The sequence below is a fragment of the Rhincodon typus genome, chromosome 1 (genome assembly GCF_021869965.1).
Source record: "Rhincodon typus isolate 14 chromosome 1, sRhiTyp1.1, whole genome shotgun sequence".
In the NCBI taxonomy this organism is placed as follows: domain Eukaryota; kingdom Metazoa; phylum Chordata; class Chondrichthyes; order Orectolobiformes; family Rhincodontidae; genus Rhincodon; species Rhincodon typus.
The window spans coordinates 124984555-125010013 of record NC_063332.1 but is presented as its reverse complement, the minus strand read 5'-3'; the positions used below and the strand labels follow the sequence as shown (position 1 = coordinate 125010013).

The 25459-nt window shown below is 40.7% G+C and overlaps 1 protein-coding gene across 2 annotated transcripts in view; it reads right to left on the bottom strand.

The window, feature by feature from the left end:
• Window positions 1–2816: 2816 nt before the first annotated feature.
• The window catches only part of LOC109912422 (sortilin-related VPS10 domain containing receptor 2), a 367773-nt gene continuing 345130 nt past the window's right edge, over window positions 2817–25459 (bottom strand). Inside the window, exons 24-25 of one of the 2 annotated variants that reach the window (XM_048598214.1) lie at window positions 11995–12152; window positions 2817–9985 (exon numbers count right to left, since the gene is read on the bottom strand). In XM_048598214.1, the coding sequence (XP_048454171.1) occupies window positions 9921–9985; window positions 11995–12152 (223 nt within the window). In that variant the 3' untranslated portion in view covers window positions 2817–9920. The remainder of the gene's footprint in view (window positions 9986–11994; window positions 12153–25459) is intronic. The other variant, XM_048598220.1, reaches the window with a different exon arrangement.

Genomic DNA, 25459 nt, shown 5'->3' with positions numbered 1-25459 from the left:
AGTATCCAGTGCCTCCAGCCATTTCTTGATATCACGTGGAGTGAATCAAATTGGCTGAAGACTGGTATCTGTAATGTTGGGGACCACTGGAGGAGGCCGAGATGGATCATCCACTCGGCACTTCTGGCTGAAGACTGCTGAGAATGCTTCAGCCTTATCTTTTGCACTGATGTGCTGGGCTCTTCCATCATTGAGGATGGGGATATTTGTGGAGCCTCCTCCTCCAGTGAGTTGTTTAATTGTCCACCACCATTCACGACTGGATGTGGCAGGACCGCAGAGCTTAGATCTGATCCGTTGGTTGTGGGATTGCTTAGCTCTGTCTATCACTTGCTGCTTTCGCTGTTTGGAGTGCAAGTAGTCCTGTTTGGTGGCTTCACCAGGTTGATACCTCATCTTCAGGTATGCCTGGTAAAGCCTGGCATCCCCTCCTGCACTCTCCATTGAACCAGGGTTGATCCCCTGGCTTAATGGGGATGGTTGAGTGGGGGATATGCAGACCATGAGGTTACAGATTGTGCTGGAGTACAATTCTGCTGCTGTTGATGGCCCATAGCGCCTCACAGATGCCCAGTCTTGAGTTGCTAGATCTGTGCGAAGTCTGTCCCATTTAGCACGGTGATAGTGCCACACAACATGATGGAGGTTGTTCTCAATGTGAAGGCAGGACTTCGTCTCCACAAGGACTGTGCGATGGTCACTCTTACTGATCCTGTCATGGACAGATGCAACTGCAGCTTGCAGATTAGTAAGGATGAGTCAAGTATGTTTTTCCCTCTTATTGGTTCCCTCACCACCTGCCGCAGACCCAGTCTAGCAGCTGTGTCCTTTAGGACCCGACCAGCTCGATCAGTAGTACTGCTGCTGAGCCATTCTTGGTGGTGGACATTGAGATCCCCCACCCAGAGTACATTTTGTGCCCTTGCCATCCTCAGTGCTTCCTCTAAGTGCTGTTCAACATGGAGGAGTACTGATTCATCAGCTGAGGGAGGACGATATGTGGTAATCAGCAGGAGGTTTCCTTGCCAATGTTTAATCTAAAACCATGAGACTTCATGGGCCCCGGAGTCAACGTTGAGGACTCCCAGAGCAACTCCCTCTCAACTGTATACCACTGTGCCACCCCCTCTGCTGGGTCTGTCCTGCCAGTGGGACAGGACATATCCAGGGATGGTGATGGTGGTGTCTGGGACATTGTAAGGTATGATTCTGTGAGTATGACTACGTCAGGCTGTTGCTTGACTAGTCTGTGAGACAGCTCTCCCAGTTTTGGCACTAATTGCCAGATGTTAGTGAAGAGGACCTTTCAGGGTTGAACAGGGCTGTTTCTGCCACTGTCTTTTCCGGTGCCTAGGTCGACACCAGGTGATCCATCCAGTTTCATTTCTTTGAGTCTTTGTGGTGCTTGGTACAACTGAGAGCCTTGCTAGGCCATTTCATAGGGCAGTTGAGAGTCAATCTCATTGCTGTGGGTCTGGAGTCACATGTAGGCCAGACCAGGTGAGGGTGGCAGATTTCCTCCCCTGAAGGACATTAGTGAACCAGATGGGTTTTTTCAACAATCGATAATGGATTCACGGTGACAAGTAGATTCTTAATTCCAGACTTTTTATTTTGAATACAAATTCCAACCATCTGCCATGGTGGGATTCGAACCCAGGTCCCCAGACCGTCAGCTGGGTTTCTAGATTAATAGTCTAATGATAATACCACTAGGCCATCGCCTACCCTTTCACTCAACAAAAGGGAGAGAAGGTGTCTAATACCCGGCAGAGAGTCAAAATGGGTGGTAATATAGCCAACATTTGCCTCTTCAGGCCCCAGTGAGGAGGTTTTCCTTGAGCTGGCAGGAGTGAACTGAGATCACTCGCTGGGGATGCTGAGACCTCCATGTTGAAGCAGTCTAGTAAGCATCATGATGCTGATCCACACTGCTCTCTGCAACCACCAGTCTTAACTAGATTCCATTCCAGAGGCTACAGATCCCTCAGAAGATGGACTGGCAAGATTTTCTTCTGCAAACTCTACCAATTCAAAGACATCCAATCAGTGGATTATTATATATATATAAAATACATATATATAAATTCAGGAAGACTTAGTGGGCAGCACATCACTACCACGGCTTGGTAGCTGGTTGAGGAAAAAACAATCCCACTCCCTCTGTACCTTGTGCCCTCCTTTATTATATCAGATTCTAACCTTGTATTCGGAGTTGACCATCTTCACTGTCACTACCTCCTCCGCGTCACAACATAATACAGCCCGTTACTGACTACGGTTTCTCACTTGCCACTGCAAAGCCTGGACCATCCCTGATGAGCTCCATTGATATTTCCTGCTCAGTCCTACAGGGCTGACCTTGCCCAGCCCCCAGACTTGTCAGGACAGTTGCAGTATGCTGTGTGCCTCCAAGTATACACAAAAGGAGAGAGTATTAAGAAAAACCAGCCAATAAATACATCCCATACATATGCAGGAGGTGGCTGTGTGCCTCGTGTACAGAGCAACCTGGCAGAAGCATTGCAATGTAAGATGTCCATGAACAGTGAAGGTTAGTAAAGTGCACTGACGTGTAATATGAATTAGTCATCAATCATCTAGAATGATGGTGTGAAGCTGGGATTTACCAAAGTTGACTCCCATGGATGAAGAGTGGACACAATTGCTATTAGTCACATGAATCCTCAACAACCAACATTCATACAATGCGGCAATAGTTTTATTTTCGTATCTGTTAAATGTTATTAAAAGGAAACCACAATACACAGTGTAAATTACACAATTGTGAAACAAAGAACCAACGCAGAGCACAGTTTGGATCCAGGTATTTATTAAACAAAGTTTCAAGTGCATTCACATTCACATAAAGGCAGACCTTTGAATGCGATCGAATACACAGCACGTTACTTAGCCCAACAGCTTGTAAAAATTAATTATACACAGTGCATTAATCAAAATATTAAGATTGAAAAGATCCCGTTAAACAAAATAAGTACCGCATTCAGGCATTTATGTGCACTTGTTCTCTGTGCACTGAAATTAGACATAGTTCATTGATTACACTTTCAATGAGATTGTGGATTTATGTTAACAATTATAAGTAGCATCTCCAAACAAATAAATATACAGAGTTCATCATTTTGTTGCAACAAGTATGTCTAGCAAGTCTAGCAGTCTACAAACATTACTATAACTACTAAAAAAATTGTGACCTGGGAAAGTATATACAAAAACAACATACAAAGAACAGACTCAATTTACCAATCATACAATTCATGTGGGTATATCTGTGTTGTGTGCAGTGTCACCAATTCAACTGCAGAGTGCATCTTACAAACAGATTTTATTGACCAAATGTCTCCCTGCACCAACAGAGGCAGGGCTCTCGTTTAATGAAAACAAACAGCATTCTTCCTGTTTGAAATCCCAAGGTAACTTGCCATGTTTATACAGACCATCCAGTGTGAATGAGTGTGTGTTCATCAATTAAAGTGCTTTTAATTTTTTTTCATTAAACTCGAATATTCCATTAAAAGCACTGTCCAACAAATACCGTATAAAGAGCTATAATTGCCAGTTTGAAAGTGAATTACTGAATGCATTGGGTATTAGGTAAATTAGAGTGCAGCTGTGAGCACAGGTGGTTTAAAACAAACTGGACACTGAACCTTTCAGATACCATCTGAGGCAGCATAAATGTTCCATGTAAGGACACTGGTTTATAACCAGACAGACTGAAGGTAATGTGAAATAACTGCCTAATATCTCACAATCTGGGGCTTGTTGTTACAAAAATGCAGATAATTCTCATTGCAAAATCAGTGGATTCCTGCATACAACGTTTTCCTTTAAAAAAAACCTTAATTAAGAAAATTGCAATTAGTACACTTTACAGATTACATTTTGTTGACCTGCCATTTTCCTACCTAGTAAATTGGCACAGATACCATGATATCATGACTGCTCCTCTGAGGTCACTGACAGTCCTGAATATACACCTCCTCGATGCCATTGCTCATGATGCCAGACCAATAGGGTGATAGAGAGTATAATCCTGCAGAAGAGACTGAAGCATGGCTTTTTCCTCTCCCTCTTTACATATGAACTCACTACTAACAGGGTTCAGGAAACCCCCAACTAAAAAGTCAAGTTCCCACTACAGCACGGGCTGGGTAAAGAGAACAGGAAGAGGTGTGGGGTATGTCCTCCCAATTTCTCCTGCCAAGAATTTATGCGAGTGACCAATGACAAGACACTGTGAGGATATTCAGCCCCATGCCTTTTTAAATAACATTTCATTTGTGTCTAGTACTGTGCTACCTCTTATCACTGAAGTCAAAATCGACATGGCGTCAATCACAGAGGGGCCTGGTGAGAGTGGCTGCTAGATGAAGAGCCTGGTAGAAGTAAGCAAGCCAACTAGTGTCTTGTCAGCTAGTCACATGAATGGTTATCATGAAGAATACTGATCTGTCTAGTCAAAAGGAATGACAGAGAGACCAGCCCATTTATGGAAATAAGAAAGATTAAGATGGTGAATAATATATTCAGCTAAAGCAAAATCAAAGTTGGCTTGTAACTCAGTACATTAATTGATAAAATAAAGCTTTGTCTTCCAAAATGCCCAAAAGGAATATTATTCATGGAACAATAACTTGTTTAGTCTCATCAGCTATACCTTAAACATATCCCGAGTCCATTCACTCTCAGGCACAACCTTGTAAATAATGGGTTACCAGTTAAACCCCAACTCTGCTCTAATGGCTGTTCAGCCTCCATTACATGGCTGTATACATAGCACAAAACAGGACATTCATCCCAATATTGTATTGCCAAGATTTAATGTCCTACACAAGCATCTTTCAGATGAAGTGACACTTTTTTCACCTGATCAACATATCATTCATTATGACAGTGCTGTGATTTTTTTTTAATTCACTTGTGGGATGTGGGCATCTCTGGCTGGGCATTTATTGCCCATTACTAGTTGCCTTTGAGAAGGTGGTGGGGTGCTACCTTCTTAAAGAGGTATAGTTCATTTGCTGTAGGTAGACCCACAATGCTTTTAGGCAGGGAGTTTCAGGATTTTTATCCAGAGACAATGAGAGAATGGTGACACATTTCCAAGTCACGATGGTGAGTAGCTTGGAGATTAACTCCGCTGGTAGTGTTCCCATGTACCTGCTGCCCTTGTCCTTCAAAGATGGAAGTGGTGGTGGGTTTGGAAAGTGCAGTTTAACAAACCTGCGTGAACGTCTGCAGTGTAGATAGTATATAGTGCTGCTACTGAGCATCAATGGTGGAGGGAGTGGATGCTTGTGGGTGTGGTGCCAATCAAACTGGCTGCTTTGTGCTGGTGCTGGCTGACTGCAGGCTAGTGTTAAGCATCTCAAGTGTTGTAGGAGCTTCACTCATCCAGATAAATGGGGATTATTCTATTAGGCTTCTGGCTTGTGCCTTGTAGATGATTAACTGGTTTTAGGGAGTCAGAAGGTGAGTTACATGCTGCATAATTTTGCTCTTGCAGCCACAGTATTTGCATGACTAGTACAGTTACATTTCTTCTAAACGGTAACCCCCAGAAGGTTGATAGTGGGGGATTCAGTCACGGTGACACCATTGAATTTCAAACAGTGATGGCTAGATTCTCTCTTATTGAGGATGGTTATTGCACTGCACTTGTCTCGTGCAAATGTTACTTGCCTCTTTTCAGCCCAAGCCTGGATATTGTCTAGATTTTGTTACACTGACTGCTTTAGTATCGGAGGAGTCGCGAATGTTACTGAACATTGTGCAATCATTCGCAAACATCCCCACTTCTGACCTTATGATGGTGGAAGATCAGTGATGAAGCTGAAGATAGTTGGGCCTAGGACACCACCCTGAGGAACTCCTGCAGAGGTGTCCTGGAGCTGAGATGACTGACCTCCAACAACCACAACCATCTTGCTATGTGTCAGGTCTAACTCCAACTGGCAGAGAGTTTCTCTCCTGATTCCCACTGACTCAAGTTTTTCTAGGGCTCCTTGATGCCACATTCAGACAAATGTGGCCTTGACATCAAGGGCTGTCACTCTCACCTCACCTCTGGAATTCAGCTCTTTTGTCCATGTTTGAACCAAGGCTGTAATAAGGACAGGAGCTGAGTGGATGATTTATGCAGCAAAGGTAGTTTAAATGGCCATGACAAACAGCACTAAATGAAACAGTATATCAAATGTTGCAGTGCGGTCATGATAGAGTAGCGGTCTCATATCAACCTGTTCTGAGAAAGAGAGAAGGGGTGAGGGGTGGAGGGGGGATGGGGCACAGGGAGCACGAGCAAAGTCACCTGTGACATTGCACTTATATGAAAGCTTTAGGGATTTACACCACATGACATAATATTCATAGAATTCTAAATGTTACAGAACATTATAAAAAAAAAATTTTCAGTTGCTTCAGTTATCTTGTCTTGAGTCAGCAAAGGGGGCATAGAAACAACACACGAGGCACCTACAGCTACTGTACAGTGGAACAATAAGAGCGGAAACGTTCGTCCATCTTATGCTGCCAGCAATGTCATCCCAAATAAACAAGACTGCCAACACTAGTGGATCATAATCTACATATACATTATTATGGTGGTGGTAGTAGCAAATTCTGAATAAATGAAACATGCTTTAAGGTTACATGTGACAGATTTAAAGTGTACTCGCAGATATCCTCAGCTTTTCTTCAGTGCTAAAATGATGGAATATTCCTCCACATGACCCCTTCAACCATTAATGATATTAGATGTTGAATGTTATTGTTCTTAGTTACAGTCACTGTCAGTCCATTGCTTTTTGTTTGTACATTCAATATTGGTACAAAATGGCAATACAACTAATTACAGAGGAGCCTCCAGGATCTGAGTCACTAATGTTTCCCAGTATCAGTCAAAGAAAAATAGGGACAGAAGCACGCCATTGAGCCTCTTGTGCCTGCTTCACCATTAAGTTAGACTATGGTTGATCTTCACCTCAATCTAGCGCCTTGCTGTTGTTCTAAATCACTTGGTACCAATACCTAACAAAACTCAATCCTCAAAATTCTAAGTGTTTCACAGGAGAGAGAATTCCAGATTCCCAATACCATTGAAGGAATCTGCCTGGAGTTTGCTTCGAAATAGTCTAACTCTGATCCAAAGATTGTTCTGGATGACCTCCATCAGAAGAAACTTCTCTGCATTTACACTATTTAATCCTTTCAATATTTTATATACTTCAACCAGGTCACCTCTCAAACAATACTTCCATTCAAAATATTAATTCCTCTTCTTTTCAGATGCACTGTTTTATTTTCAAGCATTTGTGAACTTCCCTTTCTTTTACTCAGCTGTAAATAACCAGGATAGACTGAAAAAAAAAATGACACCTCTAAGATCTTGAAAGGATGCAATTATCAATAGTTGAGTCATTTGGAAACTGAAATCATGTACAGCTGACTGTTTTGCTACTCTGTGGTACTATTCCTCTATTAAACATTCTCACAAACCTCTCTGCACTAAGCTGAAGAATCATAGCTTTTGCAATCTCTTCACTTAACTGAAGTTGCTCATCCTTGGTACCAATATGGTAAATCTCCTCTGCTCCCATTCCAGGGCCTCAACTTTCTTCTCTGTGGTGCCTAGAATTCAACGTAACACTCCAGCTGAGGACTACTGTCTGGTGTAAATGAACTTGTTTATTTCATTTGGAAATAAAGCACAAGCAAAAAAACTTTCACTTAACAAGTGACTCCAATTTAAAGTAATAAGCTGTTGCTTTCTTTTTCTTCATTTATTTGAAGTGTGCGTACCGATGGTAAGGTCAGCATTGGTTGTCCATCCCTAGCCATTTTAGTGAAGATGTTAGTGAGCTGCCTGATGCGCATAGTGTGGGTACACACACTGCTGTTAGGCAAGATTGTTCCAGTTTTTCTGACCCAGGGACAGCGAAGTAATACCAATGCAGTTCCAAGTCCAGATGGTGTGTGGATTGCAGGAAAACTTTAGGTGGTGGTGTGCTTGTAGATAGTAATGGTTGTGGTGCTGTCAAAAGAGCCTTAGAAATTGCTGCAATGTATCTTGTAGATGGCACACTCTGCTGCCACTGTGTACTGAAGGTGAAGGAAGTCAATGTTGCAGTTGGGTGATTGGATGACCATCAAATAGACTGTTTTTCCTGGGTAGTGTCAGCCTTGTTGAATCTTGTTGTGGCTCTGAGGCAAGTGGGGAGTATTCCATCACATTCCTGACTCATGCCTCATGAATGTTGGACAGGTTTTGGGGAGATGTGTTAGTTGCTGCAGAATTTCTAGCCTCTGACCTGGTCTTCCGACTACAGTTCTTATATGGCTGGTCCAGGTCTGGTAATCCCCAGGATGTTGATAGTGGGGAATCAGTGACACTAATGCTGTTGAACAGCAAGAGATGTTTTGTTTATCTCTTAGTGGAGATGGTAAATGCTTGGCACCTGTGTGGTACAACTGCTTCTTGCCACCCATTAACTCAAGCCTGAAAGTTGTCCAGGTCTTGCTGCAAGCAGGCCCTGTCTATCTCAGTATTTGAAGAGTTGTCCTGAATTGAGCATTCATCAGTGAATATCCCCACTTCTGACCTTATGATGAAGGGAACATCAGTGATGAAGCAGCTGAAGATGTTTGGGCCTAGGACATTACTTTGAGGAACTGCTGCAGAGATGTCCTGGAACTAAAATGACTGACATCTAACAACCACAACCATCTTCCTATCTGCTAGGTATGACTCCAAATGATGGGGAATTTCCATCCAATTCAAATTTAATGGGGGTCCTTGGGGCCTCACTTGGTCAAATGTTACTTTGATATCACCGGCAGTGATATTCACCTGACCTCTGTTTGAACCAAAACTGCATTCAGGTCAGTAACTAAATACCCCTGGAGACCCTAACAGGTTATTGCTGATTAAATGCTGCTTGATAACTCTACTTTAAGCAGAGTTTGCAGAAGACTACTGTCCAAGGGTTCAGAGATGAGGGACTATTACTGCCAATTCATTTATAGCCATTACTCTTTCCAATTGGACAGTCAACTAAAATGGGTGATTAAATCAAGTAATTACCTCACCTACAATGTGACACAGCACATAAAAACATCCAAATGTCTCATCTTATTGTAGGGAAGAAAAAGTTCAAGAAAAGGAAGTTAATTGGACAATTAGAATGAAGATTCATGTTAACTTGTAACAGGATAGGGATGCCATGAGAATGGGCTAGAAAACTATGGTAAATGTTTGTTTTTGATACAATGGGGACAGATCAGCTGGTGGAATGAATCACTCCCTCCCAATTACAGAACTGCTGGCATTTCATATCCTCGAATGGTACATTCTACAGGTTCAATGTGGTGAAGACAAAAGGTTATACCTCTATGATTGAACAAACAAGATCGTTTGACATCCAAAGGAAGAACTGACAACTTATTTACCCTTTCAAGATCACATTAGGATAGAACATATTTCAAATGTAAAAAAATTAATTCAGTGGAATGGAAACAAAAGGTACATCCAATTGGGAAGTGACAAACCTGCAATGTACGCATCGTTTTTTCAAAAAGCTTGCAAGAAGGGAAATAGAGAGGAATTCACATAACAGCATATTGAGGCAGTTTGTTTCCCAGCCCATCAGTGCTCATTCATAGAAAGATGCAATGCTTGGAATGGTCATTTCAGGGTTCCATTCCATGACGTCACTCTCTCTGTAAGGGTGCTTCGAAACGTTCTGATGCTTGATTGAAGATTTGGTAACTACTGAAGGTGAGATTACCCACAGTCCCATCACCACAATGCAGTTCACTTCACTGCTTCACCTCCTCCCAACCCCAGGAACAACAAAACAAAATGGTGGTGAGTCTTAACACTTCATCCGGAGTAAACATCAGCTACTCAAATAATGGTGCGTTTCCCGGGAGTTTATGCTGAGAACCACAGAAGAGTGACCACCTGTTTCAAATAATAAAATACAAGGAAAAAGATTATTATTTGGACATTTCTGTATCTTGATGTTCATAGATCCCCACAGTGTCCACACCCTTATATCAAACACAGCCAATAACCGGCAAATTGGTTTGCACCAAATGTGTTACACATATGCAAACATGTGCCTGAGGAATGCAGATTGCCGGGTCACAGGTATATTCTATGGGAAGGAAAGTAAATGAGGGTTGTGGGATAGGAAAGTAGCAATTGAATGTTGGTAGACAGTGCGCAATTGAAGCCGCAACACAGATCCTTGTGACATTGCCAATCACATTCTAGCATTTAGAGACTTGCTCATTGTCCCTACTTGATCTCCTGCCACTCAACAATTTTCCAAATGAAGTTAATAATTTGCTTTCAATTTCATGAAATTCATCTTTAGCCAATAATGACTTACTAGGGATTTCATCAAAAGCGTTCTGATTATACATATGAATCATGGACAACTCCCTGGCCAGCACGGATGTTCAGCTACCCTATCTTTAATTATAATCTCTAACAAAAAGGTAAAGTCACCATTGCCCAACCAGACCAGAGGGCTGCTCTCTCATCAGAGAGAGACAACTGGTGTTCGTTTAACCTGAGGGCCACCATGCCTCAGGGGACGGGTGAAGCTGAGAAGCACACCCTTCAGGGAAGCCTCAGCTGGTGTGGGAATGGAACCCACTGTTGGAATTACTGTGCATTGCAAACCAGCCATCCAGCTAACTGAGCTAACCACTGTAACAACCCATCTTTTCAGTTTTTCAAGGGAACCATATTGCTCCTAACCACTTTTCTTCTCTCATTAGGAAAGCTTTGGTATTGATTTTCACATCCCATGCAAGTTTCTGTTCATATTCCCTTCTTATAGATTTTGCTACCCACCTTGTCATCCCTTGCCGTTCTTTAAACCTCTGCCATTCACCTGGGTCTGTCCTTCTTCTTCAATTTTGCATGCTATTTCTTTTAATTTTCTGCAGTCTCTTACCTCTTTAATCATTTGAGAGTATTTTTATTAGCAATTCCTCTTGCTTGTTGAGGGTATAACTTGGTCTGTATCAGACCTAATTTTCTTTTTTTAATGCCTCCTACAAATTTTCTGTTGTTTTATCAATTAACCTATCTCCCTAGTTCCCTTTCTATAGCTGGCTAGAATATTTGCTTGTTTCAGTAGGTAGGCTTTTTCATAATGCAAATCAAGCTTCTGTGACCTGGTTAGGACATGTGCATGGGTTGGGTATCATGTTTTGGTTTTGGCTGGCCAAGCTAGCAGTCCTTAAAGGGGACGCTGTTGTCTGACCCAAAGACAGCAAAAAACAGTTTCTGGGCTATATTTATGCAGTGCCTGGAGGAGTATTCCACAACAATACTGCAAATGACTTCTGGTTCAAAATTACTGAAGGAGATATGAAAATTCATATTATTAGATCTCATCACACTTTGGGAAGGATTTTAAGGGCTTTGAGAGGTTGTAAACAAACAGAATTCCAAGGACAAGTGACTTCAGCTACATTGAGACACTTGAGGAGCTGGCTTTTCTTTCTCCTTGAAATAGAGAAAGCCAAGAAGAGCTTTGATGTAAGCATTATGAAGAGATTTTTTCAGTGAATTAACAAGAGTAACTAGAGACCATTATACATAGGAACAGAAGTAGTTTCAATAGTAATTTCCAAAAGAGAGCTCACAAATATTAGAAAAGAAAAAATGTACAGAGCTACCTGCATGTTTGTACTTCTCTTTGAATGTTACCAGTCTCTAATAGGTTCAAAACACTGGCATCTAAGACAGAATACAGTTACTGGTGAGTGTAACTCAAGGGCAGGTGAATGGGGCTAATTGGGTAACTCCAACAATGAGAAACAGCTATAATGGATTGAATGACCACTTTCTGTTCTGTATTATTCTATTTGATTATGATTTTAACCATGCAAATTTAATTCCAAATACCATTGTTTAGAAAAGGGAGATAAACGGAAAAAAAAACAGGCTACCTCTTCCGTTACCTAGCGTCTGGGAGTCCAAATCATCGTCAATATACTCTTCGCCTTGTATGATGTGCTGCGTGTCTTCACTGTGGTTGACAGGGCTGGTCATTTCCTGTTCCTTTTCATTATGCATCTGTGCATACACATTCCGCCCAGGTATCTTCCTGTGACACAAAGGGAGAAAATATCTACCATCAGGTGTGCACTATTTCCGTAGCAATGTTTTTGTGTTTTAATAATAGAATTATAACATAATCCAAGAAGAAGCCTTACCCATTGGGAGCCCATATGGGGTGCGTTGCTCATGACATATAGGAATTATTGCCCATCCACAACTGCCCTTAAGAAGCTGCTAGTGAGCTGCATCTAAATCTTATTATTTAAATAAATGGTAGGAAAATCCTGCAAAGTGCAGCTTTGGTAGTTATTCATACAAAGTTAAGCAAAATAATTCTTCACCACAAGCATAACCAAATGATTGCTTCTATTATGATTACCCATTTACCAGGCCAGTGCTAATCATCCTAGTAACGGTGCAAAGGCACTGCCAGTACTGGGAAAATAAAAGCAAGTCTATCTGATCCTTGAGATTTCAAACCAGTAGAAAAATGCAGAATCAAAACAAATGAATATCCTTTATCTATTTGTCTTGCGTTAGAGGAGCATTATTTTTCAAATCAGGATGAACAGTATAGTTCCCTGAGAAGCTTTTTTAGAATTTACTTGTGGATTGTACAAATCATTGGCAAGGCTACTTTAGTTATGTAATACAGTTGCCTTGATAAGGTGCCATTGGGTCATTTCCTTGAATTACTTAGTGCTTGAGGTAATGGTGCTCCCACAAAGGCACTAGGTATGTATTTCCAAGAATTTGACCCAACAATGACGAAAACACAAATCAGGATGGGGTGTGACTGGAGAAGAATTTTGGACGTGACTGCACTCTCATAATATTACTGCTCTTACCCTTCATGCTGTGGACGTCTGAACAGAGAAATGTATTGACAAAATTAATCTTGGTGGGGTACTACAAAGCATCAGATAGATGATTCATACTGTAGCCAGAGTACCCTGGTGCTGAAGGTAGAGACTGAATCCATTGCTGGGGCACTAGTCAAGTGAAAAGCTCTATCTCATATGATGTTGAGTTTTTAAAATGTTGTAACAGATGCACCCATCTAGATGAATGTTGAATATTAACTTTATACGTCTCACTTCAGGCTTGCAGATGGTGAAAAGGGATTTGAGACCAGCAGTGCCTCATTGCAGAATGCTGAGGTTCAGTTCTGCTTTAGTAACCATGGTGTTCATGTAGGTTGAGCAATTGATCTAATAATTGATGACTATCCACTGCCAAATTGCTGATGGTGGGGAATTTGGTGAAGGTAATGTTATTCTAAATCAAAGGGAAATAGTTAGTCTGTGTCCTGTTGTATGTTACATTGCGCTTATTTGGTACAAATACATGCTATTTGTCAGTCTACGTCTTAATGCTAAGCAATGTAGATTGTAGCTTGACATATTTATTTCATTATGTGCCGTGCTGCGAATGGCACCAAATACTGGAATCATCAAAAGATGGGCCCATTCCTCATATTGTGGCCAAGGGACTAGTCTGACTATTCAGTTTTCCAAATTTTGCACTCTTGCTAAGTAAGTTTTAATCAATCTTTAAAAAGAGCAATAATCAATTTTAAATGAAGTCTTAAAATATAAAATTATTTATCCTGCTATCCATTATCCATCACAGCCATATCAAATTCAGACAGTTTTTACTACATTATTAAACCTGAAACAGATTGAAAGGCCTCTTATGATTTGTAATAGCTAATGCATAATGTGAACTGTATACAGTAAGAGATTTCATTTAAAAATAAAATAGCACTGAAGCACTGTTTTCTATTTCAAAATTTTCAGGTCAGAGTGTGTCACTTGCATGCTGTAGAATTAAGCAGTGTGAATGAGTCTCTGGAAGTTCTCATTTTAGCAGAGACCCAGCTGGGTATAAAGTAGCCTCAGTCTGTCTTTGGGCGCAGACTTAGGGCTTGGTGAGCAGCACACTGAAACACAGACACAAAGCCATTCTGAAATGGAAAGAAAGAAACAAACTCCTATTTATTTGGCATCTTTCACAAACTCAGGACATCCAAAAGCATTTTCACAGCCAGTGAAGTACTTTTGAAATTCAGTCACTGAAATAATGAAGGAATACAGTATTCAGTCTTAAGTATAGCAATAATGACACGATAATATACCCTTCTACTGGTTGAAGCAAGCTTTGCTCAGGGGACTAGGGAGCACTCCCATGCCTTCTTCAAAGTTTTTTTTTCTCTTTCACATTGGGCCACAACATTTCCCTCCTATATGCAGCTGAGTGGGACATTCTTACCTATCCAGATTCAGTGAGATTGTAATAGCTTCCATGCTATCTCCTGTGCTGTAACTTGGGGGTAACTGGAAGAGTTATATTCTGCCTTCTCCTATTCCTTATCTACATGTTGCCCCTCAGCAGTATTATCTGAAAGTACACAGTCGCTGATAACAAGAAAGTTCACCTCATCACCTCCCTCCTCCACTGTCTCTGATTTGTCACAGTGCTTGCCCAATATACAATCATAAATGAGCCGAAATTTCCTCCATCTAAATATTGGGAAGAAAAGCCCATTATTTATGAACTGCATCACAAGCTCTGTTCCATATCCATAAATTCCATTCCTTCACCGAGCAACAGTCTGAGGCTGAACCAAGCTGTATGCAATCTTGGTGTCGTATTTGATGCCAAATTGAAATTCTGGCATCATTTTCACACTGTCATCAAGGCTGTTTACTTTCAGCTCCCTAAAATCACCCCTGCCTTTGCTCATCTGCTGCTGAAATCTTCATCCAAGCCTTTGTAAGCTCTGGACTTGACTGTTCCAGTGTTGTCCAGGGCAGCCTCTGGTCTTTCGCTCTCCATGAATTTAAACTCATCCAAAACTTTGCAGCCAGCATCCCCAACTGTCATATCTCTGGTTACTGACCAATTTGGCTACAGGCTCTGGAATATCTTCATTTTAAACTCCTGATACTTGATTGCGGATTCCTCCTTGGCCATTTATGTAGTCTAATTTTACAACCCTTCAAGAAGTATCACAATTCCACTTCTTTCTGAAACCTGATTTTAGTCACTCCATCATTGATCACCATACGTTCAGTAGGTCAACCTCTAAGCTTTGGAATGTCATCTCTAAACCATCTCTCTTTCTTTCTTAAATCCTTTGTTTTTTGACAAGGATTTTGGACATCCATCCTAAGAATTAACATGACCTGATGTAAAATTTTGTTTGATAATGATCCTATGAAGCAGTAAAGTGCTACATAAATGTAAGTAGTTGTGAAATAGCATCATGAGATCTTTTGCTCTCAACTGAAAGGGCAGATAGGATCTTGGTTTAATATCTTATCTGAAAGATGGCACCTTCAACAGGACAGTACTCCTGCAGTGCTAGACTGGAGCATCAGCATAAATAATGTGCTTTTGTTTTGGTAGTGAGATCCTCAACCCTCTAACCCAAAGATTAGGGCATCATCACTAAGCTAAGGTTGATCTCTTGGCCTTTTGACTCATCTGCAACAGGGCAAGATTCCAGTAAGGTAAGTGTTATTAATAGGAAGACCATGAGACCAGCAAAACTCAGATACCCAATTAGCAACTCAATTGCTGAGCAGTTTAAACACAATTTATTTAAATTCAACAGCTTGGCAAAAAGTCAAAGAGCTGTCTTGTGATATCCAAAAGATTGCCAAAATGATGTACGCAGAAGGAGCCTGATTTTGTAGATCAGTTGGGAACTTTCTCAGCTAGAAAGAACAGGAAACACAGTCTGCACAGAACCAGATGGGGAGGTAAGTTGTAACATAAACACAGAATTGGGGTTAATTTAAGCAGAATTAGATAGAACTAGTAAACACGTGTCAGCAAATGTGTAAAAGGTAGGGAAAAGTAACATTTGAGGTAAAGAAATTATAATACTCTATTAATTAACTTTAAGGACATATAAATGGATAAACACATATTCAATCATGCAAAGAATGAACTGCATACTAGGCACTGTGCTGGACCTAATTCTGAGGAATGAAGCCAGACAGGTGGTTGAGGTGGCAGTAGGAGAGAATTTTAGTGATAGTGACCACAACAACATACAATTTAATCTGTTATGGAAAAGGAAAGAGATGGTCTACAAAAAAGGGTTTTGGATTGAGGGAAGACAGATTTTATTAAAATAAGGCAGGATATGGCTAAAGTAAACTGGGTACAGACACTTGGGGGAAAATCTACAGAAGAACAGTGGTCGAGGGTGGGGGTGCTTTCATAAAGGAAATGGTGACAGAACAGGCCTAACGTTCGCTTTAGCTTGAAGTATAGGAGCAACAAGCCATTGGAACCCTGGATATCTAGGAACATTCAGGACTGGATAAAAAGGAAAAAAAAGAGGCATTTAGCAGATACAAAGGGAGCAAATCAACAAAGGCCCTAGTGGAGTATAGAAAGTACAGGGAGAAATTAAGAAAGCAATTAGGAGAAGAAAAAGGGGACATGAGAAAACACTGGTGGAAAATTAGGGAGAGTCCCAAGATATTATGTTAAGGGGAAAGGAATAACCAGGGAAAGAGTAGGGCTATTTGTGACCAAGGGAGCAATCTGTGTGCGCAGCCAAAGGACATTGGCAGAGCGTTAAATGAGTGTTTCACTTCTGTCTTCACTTGGGAGAAGAAGGATGTAAGTACAGAATTTAGGGAGAAGGATTGTGAGGTTCTTGAGTAGATTGACATAGGGAATGAGGAGGTATTGAAGGTTTTAGTAGCCAAGTCTGGATGTGTTGGAACCAGACTAAAGTAGGTTGTGAGGCAGGAAATTAATAGGAGCCCTTACCCAACTTTGTAATTCCTCTCTGGCCACAGGGGAGGTGCCACAGAACTGGAGGGCAGCTAATGTTTCACTTTTCAAGAAGGGTGATGGGGATAATCCAGGGAATTCCAGACCAGTGACTCTCGTGTTAGTGGTGGACAAATCATTGGAGAAAAGTTTGAAGTAGAGAATCAATCTCCACTTGGAAGATTTGATCAGGAGCGATCAGCATGGCTTTGTCAGAGGAAGAACGCGCCCAACAAACTTCACGGAATTTTTCAAGGAGGTGATCAGGTGTGTAGATGAGGGCAGTGCAGTTATAGTAGTTTATACAGGTTACAGCAAAGCCTTTGACAAGGTTATACACAGGAGAGTTATATAGAAGGTTAAAGCATATGGGATCCAGGGTAACTTGGGGAAGTTGGATCCAAAATTGACTGAGTTGTAGGAGGGTGGTGGCAGAAGGCTATTTGTGTGACTGGAGACCAGTGTCCAGTCGTGTACCAAAGGGGTAAGTGCTGGGTCCCTCATTGTTTGTGATATGTATAATGAAAATAGATAAGAATGTAGGGATAATAAGCAAGTTTGCAGATGACACAAAGTTTGGCTGTGTGGGTAATATTGAGGTAAAGGCCTTAGAAAGATGGGCAGACAGGGAGGTGATGGCCTAGTGGTATTACTAGACTATTGATCCAAAGATCTAGGAAATATCTGGGGACCCATGGCTCAAATTCTGCCATGACAGACAGTGGAATTTGAATCCAATAAAAACCTGGGATTATGGCTATGAAACTGTTGCCAATTGTGGAAAAAACCCATTTGGTTCACTAATATCCTTTAGAGAAGGAAATCTGCCATCTTTACTTGGTCTAGTCTATATGTGACTCCAGACCCACAGCAATGTGATTGACCATCAAATGCCTTCGGGGCAATTAGGGATGGGCAATAATGCTAGCTGACCAGCGACATTCACATCCCATGAATGCATAGAAAAAAAGTCAGTGGCACATTGAATTTCTCTCTGAAAAGTGTGAAGTGATGCGCTTTGGAAGAAGTAACAAAACTGGGGAGTACTCAATGAACAACAGGACACTAGGAAGCTCAGAGGAACAGAAGGATCTTGGGGTTCTTGTGCACCAATCCCTGAAGGCAGGAGAACAGGTTAACAGAGTGGTTAAGGCGGCATATGGGACACTTGCCTTTATCAGGTGTGGCAGAAATTAAAAGAAAATGGAGGTTATGTTGGAGTTGTACAACACTCTGGTTAGGTCGCTTTGGAGTACTGTGCACAGTTCTGGTCACCACATTATAGGGAGGATGTTACTGCACTGGAGGGAGTGCAGAGATTCACAAGAATTCTCCTGAGGCTGGAGCCTTTTAGCTATCAAGAGGGGCTGGATGGTCTCAGGTTGTTTTCTTTACAACAGAAAAGGTTGAGGTGGATCTGATTGAGGGGTATAAGATTACTAGGGGCAAGGACAGAGTGGATAGGAAGTAGCTGTTCTCTTTAGATTGAAGGGTCAATAACAATGGGTATAATTTTAAGGTGAAAGGCAGGAAACCACATAAACTTTAAAAAAAACAATTTGGATGAGCACTTGAAATATCATACCACTAAAGGCTATGGGCCAAGTGCTGGAAATCGGGATTCGTGTGAATAGGTTGGCACAGAATCAAGGGTTAAAGGGCCTCATCTGTGGCGAATAACTCTGTGAATAGAATTAGAGATATTCAAGCCTAGAGTAAGTGGTATCATTTGGCATAATAGAAATATTGCTGCAAGTAAAAGATGGGGAGGTAACTATTTCATAAAGACAGACCGGTTAAAGTGAAGGTGTAGCCTCTCCAATAAGGGGTGGCATATCAATCATTATCAAGGACATAAAAATTGAAGGGAATGCAGAAGCTCTACCGATCAAAATTACAAACATTAAAGACAGTGAACTATTCTAATAACTGGAAAATGTTCCGAGCCTACCATCTCAAATTGAACAAATTGATAGTAGTTAAAACACATGCATGAGACTGCATGAAATCATGCAAATCTCAACACCTTGGAGATAAAACTGTAAATAAAGAGAAAAAAAGTATTACATTTTAAGACAGCTTTAAGCATTTACCCATATCCATTTGTGTTGCCTTGTCATATCTTTGAAGCATCCTAGGTACAGCAGGTTGGCAGAAAGAGGAGAAAGGAATTACACACTGACTGACACTAAGTAGCTGGGGGTACTTGTGCACAATTGGTGAATGGGCAGACAACTCCACAACTGTGCTTGAAATTACATTTGTTTTCAGAAGTCTGTTTGCTTAAATTTCCATTCAAATGCATTTGCTTATCTAAAATCAACAATATTCCAGCACAATTATGAGAATGTGCAACCTTTTTTGTTTTAAAATAATTCCACAATATATTTACAAATGGTAATTTGGTGCTGTTTTATAATACTGCTGGCAATGAATTCAGCATAAAAATAAGTAATTTTACTTGGGTTGCCTTATCCACCACAAATGAATAACCACATTTTAAAAGTTACTTCTAAAATTATAATCATTTATTAATTCCATTGCTATAGTCAGTATCTTAGCAAATTTAGGTTTTTAATGTTAAAAACATTTAAAAGATACCAATCAGTGTGCTTGAGCCTACATTTAGCATAACTTTAAGAGCTACCTCAAAGGCTAGCAAATGGATACAATTTGCAGAAACCCATCACAATTATTAATTTCATCTCAGGGTATGGCCAGTTTTCACAATCCCTCACAATGTTTTTTAAGCTGGTGCAAAAGATCACAAAAACCTGACCTATACTGGATTTTAGGCGAAACGTGTTGAAAGACCACCAAAATCAGTAGTTACTTCAGGTTTACATCACAATTTGCCTACATCTCGAGAGAATGAATATGTATTACATGCACGTAGAAACAGAGGAAGACTACACGTCATGCCTGATCACATCCTTCACCACTGGTGGCCAGAGCTTCAGTTTCCTAGGCCACCACGGCAGGTTGTAAGCAAAGTAGTGAAGGGATAAAGCAAAATGCAGAGGTTTAAGGGCTGAAATTCTGCCCTTACACCTCTCTAGATTGCCTTATTCCTTTGACACTTTGTTTACAACCTGCCTTTTTGACTAAGCTTTTGAACGAGTTCCTCCTCATGTAGTTCAGTGTGATATCTTGTTTTATAATTCTCCTGTGAAGTACTGTGAAATGTTTCATAATGTTAAAGCAGCTGCTACTATTGTCCTAAATTGTTTCACAATCAATGTGAATTTTCCGCTGTAGTTACTGTAATCATGTACGTAGATAAGTCAAGCCCCATCAAGTCGCATACACAGCAAAACGAATGATCAATTGACCATTTTTTGATGCTACTGAATGAGTGTGGAAATTTGGCCAAGCCAGCCAGAAATGTTATTTGGATGATCCTTCTCTGTCTCTCCCTGAGGTCCCAACCATTATAAATACCAGTCTTCAGCCAATTTATTTCACTTGATGTGATATCAAGAAATGGTTGAGTGCATCAGATACAGCAAAGGCTTTGTTGCTGTAACAACATTCCAGCTATGGTACTGAAGATCTTAACCATACCATTAGACACACTATTCCAGTACACTTACAACACTGGCATTTACATAGCTAAGTGAAAAACTGCTCAGGTATGTCCGGTTCACAAAGAGCAGGAGAAATCCAACCTGACAACTACTACCCTATCAACCATTTGCAAAGTGATGTAGGGTCACTCACTGAGACTTGATTTCGGATTCTGCCAAACTCCAAACCTCCTTTCAGCCTTGCTCCAACCACAGACTATAGAAACAAATTCCAGGGATGAGGTGAGAGTCACTGCTCTTGATACCATGGCAGGATCTGACCAAGAATCTTTGTCAAATTGAAGTCGAAGGGAATCAGAGACAAAAAGTTACACGGTTTGCAGTCATACATAACACAAATGAAGATGGTTGTGTTTGTTGCAGGTCAATCATCTCAAGCCCAGGGCACCACTCCAGGAGGTCCTCAGGACAAAAGTCTTCCATCTATCTTAAGGTCACATGCAACAACGTTCAGGCTTGGGCAAGTAAGATGCATGTCAAATAAGGGTGAGGCAATAACTATTTCAAAATAGAGAAAATTTAAACATCGCCTTGACATTCAATGGTATTATTATTGCTGAGTCCCCATCATTAACATCCTAGGGTCACATTGACCAGAAACTTAACTGGACTAGTTGAATACATACTGTAGGTACAAGAGTAAGTCAGAGTGTAAATAGTGTAGATATAAGAACAGGTCAAACTGGTATTACAAATAATTCACCTCCAGATTCCCTAGATTTTTCCCCCTATCTACAAAGGCACACATCAGGAATGTAATCATTTTTTGATTACTTTCTGGATGACTGCAGTTTCAGAATATTCAAAAAAGTCAAAACTGTTCAGTAACAAAGAGGCCTGCTTGATTGGCACCCATCCCACACTCTACGCTTCAGCTCAACTCTTCAGCTGCTCCATTACCAATACAGTGTGGCAACAGTGTGTACCATCTACCATATGCACTGACAACTGATGAAGAGTCCTTCAACAACACTATCCAAACCTCCACCGAGACAGACAAGGGCAGCAAATATATGGGAAACTTTCTGATGCAAATTCCCTCTAAGTCATACACCAGCCTAACTTAGATAGCTCCTTCATTGTAACTGGATCAAAATCCTGGACCTCCCTTCATTACAGTGGTGCATTACATAGGTTGCAGAAATCAAGCAGGTGGCTGACTGTCATCTTTTCAAGGGAGACTGGGGATGGATAAAAATGCTGGCTCTGCTGGTGATGCTAATATCCCATAAATGACTAAAACAGAAACAATCTGAACTCTGTCTGTAACTGATGTTACAAATCAATGAACATGTCATTGCTGAGGTAAAACAGTCCAGATATTGCCATTTTGTAAGTGCAAATCACTAGTGTTTGGTGTTGATACCTTTATATATAGTTCACCTCATCTAGGATATTCTTCTTCATCTGTTTGCTCCACTGCACTTCAACAGCTATTACCCAAGAAAAGTGACACTTAATCTCCATTAGACAACGCTACTGCTCAATATAGGGAGCTTGCATGCACTTGGGGAATTATAAGCACTTAGAGCTCACACTGAGCTTTAATGTGGAAGATTCCAAATAGACTTTTCATAAATCAGGGCTACACATTAATAACTGGTTTACTTGTTACTTAAATCACTGTGTAGTGATGCATTGTGGCTGTGTTCAATAAAATGATGTGTTTATCCTTATAATGCCAAAGATAAAGTTAATGTCAAAATAAACTAAATAAGCAGCAAGCGACAAACAATTTCACTCCAGCTATTAATGCAGTTTGTTGCCTCTAGTGGCTTTAAATATTTATCCAAGAACAGTTTGTTCAGTTGTTTCAGAGACTACATGACTTTTCTTCTTAATAAAATTTAGTTAAAATGTTGTATGAAAAATTTCATCACCAGCCAAACCATTGGCAAGTCTCTGACTTAACACCTTCTTGATCAAATTCCTTTAGAACTTAGACCTAGTGTAGCACTGCCCCACATATCCATTCAAATGGCCACAGGGACAAAACAATATTGGTTACTGACCTCATTATTAAGCAGGCATGCAGCTAGTTCTACCAGTGACCCTTAATGACTATGCTCTTGGTTAGGGATTGCAAGAAAAGGAGGCTATGAAGCACTATGTGTACTTACACCACATGTGACTTACTATTGCCTTCTCAAGGGAATTAGGGATAGGCAATAAATGCCTTCTTTGCTGATAATGCTCACATACCTTGAGTGAGTGAAGTAAATCAAAACAGAAATGCCCAATGGCTCAGGACATCCTTTATAAGGGTAAGAAGTGTCTGCCATTTTTGGATGCAGCATTGGAGACATTTGTTAGAGAGGAGGAAGGAGGTGCTGTCTCTTCGAAGAGGCAGAAGACCCTCCAGGCACTTTCTGTGCTATCAACAGGGGCGATGGCAGAAAACATTGGTGCCACAGGTAGTGAAAACATTGGTGCCACAGGTAGTGAAAACATTGGTGCCACAGGTAGTGAATGTCGTTTAATGGCCTCAGCAGGATTTCAAGGTAAGATACCTAACTCTCAGTTAGAAGCCCTTCCTCTGCTCAGACCTGCATCACTTTTCACACCCTTTCCCTCCCCTCATTTGCTTTACTCTACTCCATTCACACTTCATGCCACCTCCTCCTTCTCGTCCTGCTACACTTGCTCCCCTCACTATCTCATTTGGGCACCTTCCAGTATTGTCTGTACAGCAGCTATACTCTACAACCCTGACATACACAATTTCATGATGTCTCAAAGACTATCACTACTACATTTTCTTCTTTCTTGCAGGAGAGGTTAGCAGGCAACATACATCAGGAGTAGGCCAAAGGAGGAGGCTAAGGTCACATCTGAGATCCTTACTCACCAGAAAAGCAAATATTCGGCATTGTGGGAAGCAGGCCTTGATCATGAGAGGAACAAGACTGGCAGAAATATTCCACAGGATTTCTTCACATCTAACCTCTTTTCTGTCTCTAAGTCATCTCAAGCATTTTGCATCACAAATTGCAACTATTATCAGTATCCACTTATCCTTCTCTGCTTCCCTTGATATTAAAAGTTAACCCTCTCTCTTGCCTATCTCTTGCATTTAGGTACACAAAACAAATAGAAAGCCCTGACATCTCACAGGTCAGATTTTGACCCATTCAAAATTAACGAATTTGGACAAAGTTAAAATTAGGTCCTGAAAGTTTTGAAAGTTTTTGACACTGTAATCCACTGAGAATAAGCGTGCATGAGCCAGGAAACAGGGCACAGGAGCAAGTCTGCTGAAAGAAAACCTAATACCCTATCCCTGCACCTTAATTTGTATACCTTCAGAGCCCTGCTTCCAGGAGAAAGCTTATAGCAATACACCAAGACTTCTGAGTGTATTGGGATGTCTGTCAGTACACTGGGCATATTGACACAGAGCATGGAGGAGTCCTGTTCCAATTCTTGTTGGATCTTTGTGCTTGGCAATGAGATGTTGTGGGCAACCAGGGAGTGAGTGATCAGCTCCATGAACACTACAGTAGGACAGGCCAATGACAAAGTCTCCGATGGCAGCTCTGACATTGTCCACTATAGCTCATTATGCTATTACACAAGCTCATTCCAATGCCACATTGGCCCTAGGATGCAGCATTTATGTAGACTTAAAAAAACAGAAGCAGGAGTACACCTGATGGTGCCATGAGCTTGTTACACTATTCAATAAGTTCATAGCCGAACTTTACATCAGCTCCTCTTTCCCTCCCAATCCCCATATTCCTAGACTCCCTTACTAACCAAAGCTTTACATTATATATATTAGATATAACATTCTATATTATACGCATATAACCCTGAATATGGTCAATGAATGTCCAACCACCGTCTGCTAGGATAGGTAATTCCGAATATTCACAAACTTCTGAGTCAAAAGGTTTCTCCTCCCCAAAATGTTGAACTCCTTATTCTAAGGCTGTGACTCCTAGTTCTGCATTCAACAGCCAGCAAAACAGCCTTCCAGTATCTACCTGGACAAACCCTTTACAGATTTTGTAATGCTTCAATTATATCAATTACTATTCTTTTAAACTCGAGAACATACGCCCAATCTTCCCTCATAAAACAATCTAATCGCTTTTGGAATCAACCAATACTTGATATAATGAACCATTGTTGCATCCACTTTAAAGTAAATATATCCCTCCCTGGGTATGAAGAAAAAGACTGTTGACAATATTTCAGGTGTAGTCTTACTCATGTCCTACATAAGAGTAGCAAGACTTCCTTACTCTTATAGTTTAACTGCTTTTGCAATAAAATTTAATATACTATTTGCTTTTCTAATTGTGTTCAGTATCTCTTTGTTAAATTAGTGATCCACGTACATTGAGACCTAAATCCCACAGATTACTCAATTATCACTGTCTATTGCCTTAATATAGGTGCTTTCCATTCTTCCAGCCAAAGTGGACAATTTCCTACCACTCTGTCTGGCTCACACTTCCTCACAGAATCACACTGAGTGATAAAACTAAAGAGATTACGACATATGGCTATTTTTAAATCACTGCTACAGCAATCCTAAACTAATCCTAATGTTGTCTATCAATTGAGAACTAATCCTCTTGCCGTTGTTGATCCACAACTAATTTCACCGCCATTGATCAATCCAGAAACAACATAATAGGTGAGAGAAGAACCAGAACACGTAGATCTATTAGTCTAACATCTGTTATGGGAAATCATTAGAATTTGTCATTGAAGATAGAGTGATTGATTATGCAAAAATTGGTCAGGAGGTGGTGACATTGTGGTAATGTACTGTACTAGTAATCCACAATCTCATGCTAATAAGTCTGCAGAATATGAGTTTGAATCCCATCTTGGCAGATGGTGAAATCTGAGTTCAATAAATAGGAAAATTAAAAAGTTAGAAACAATTGTTGATTGTTGTTAACACCCATCTGATTCACAAATGTTCTTCAGGGAAGGAAATCTGCCATCCTTACCT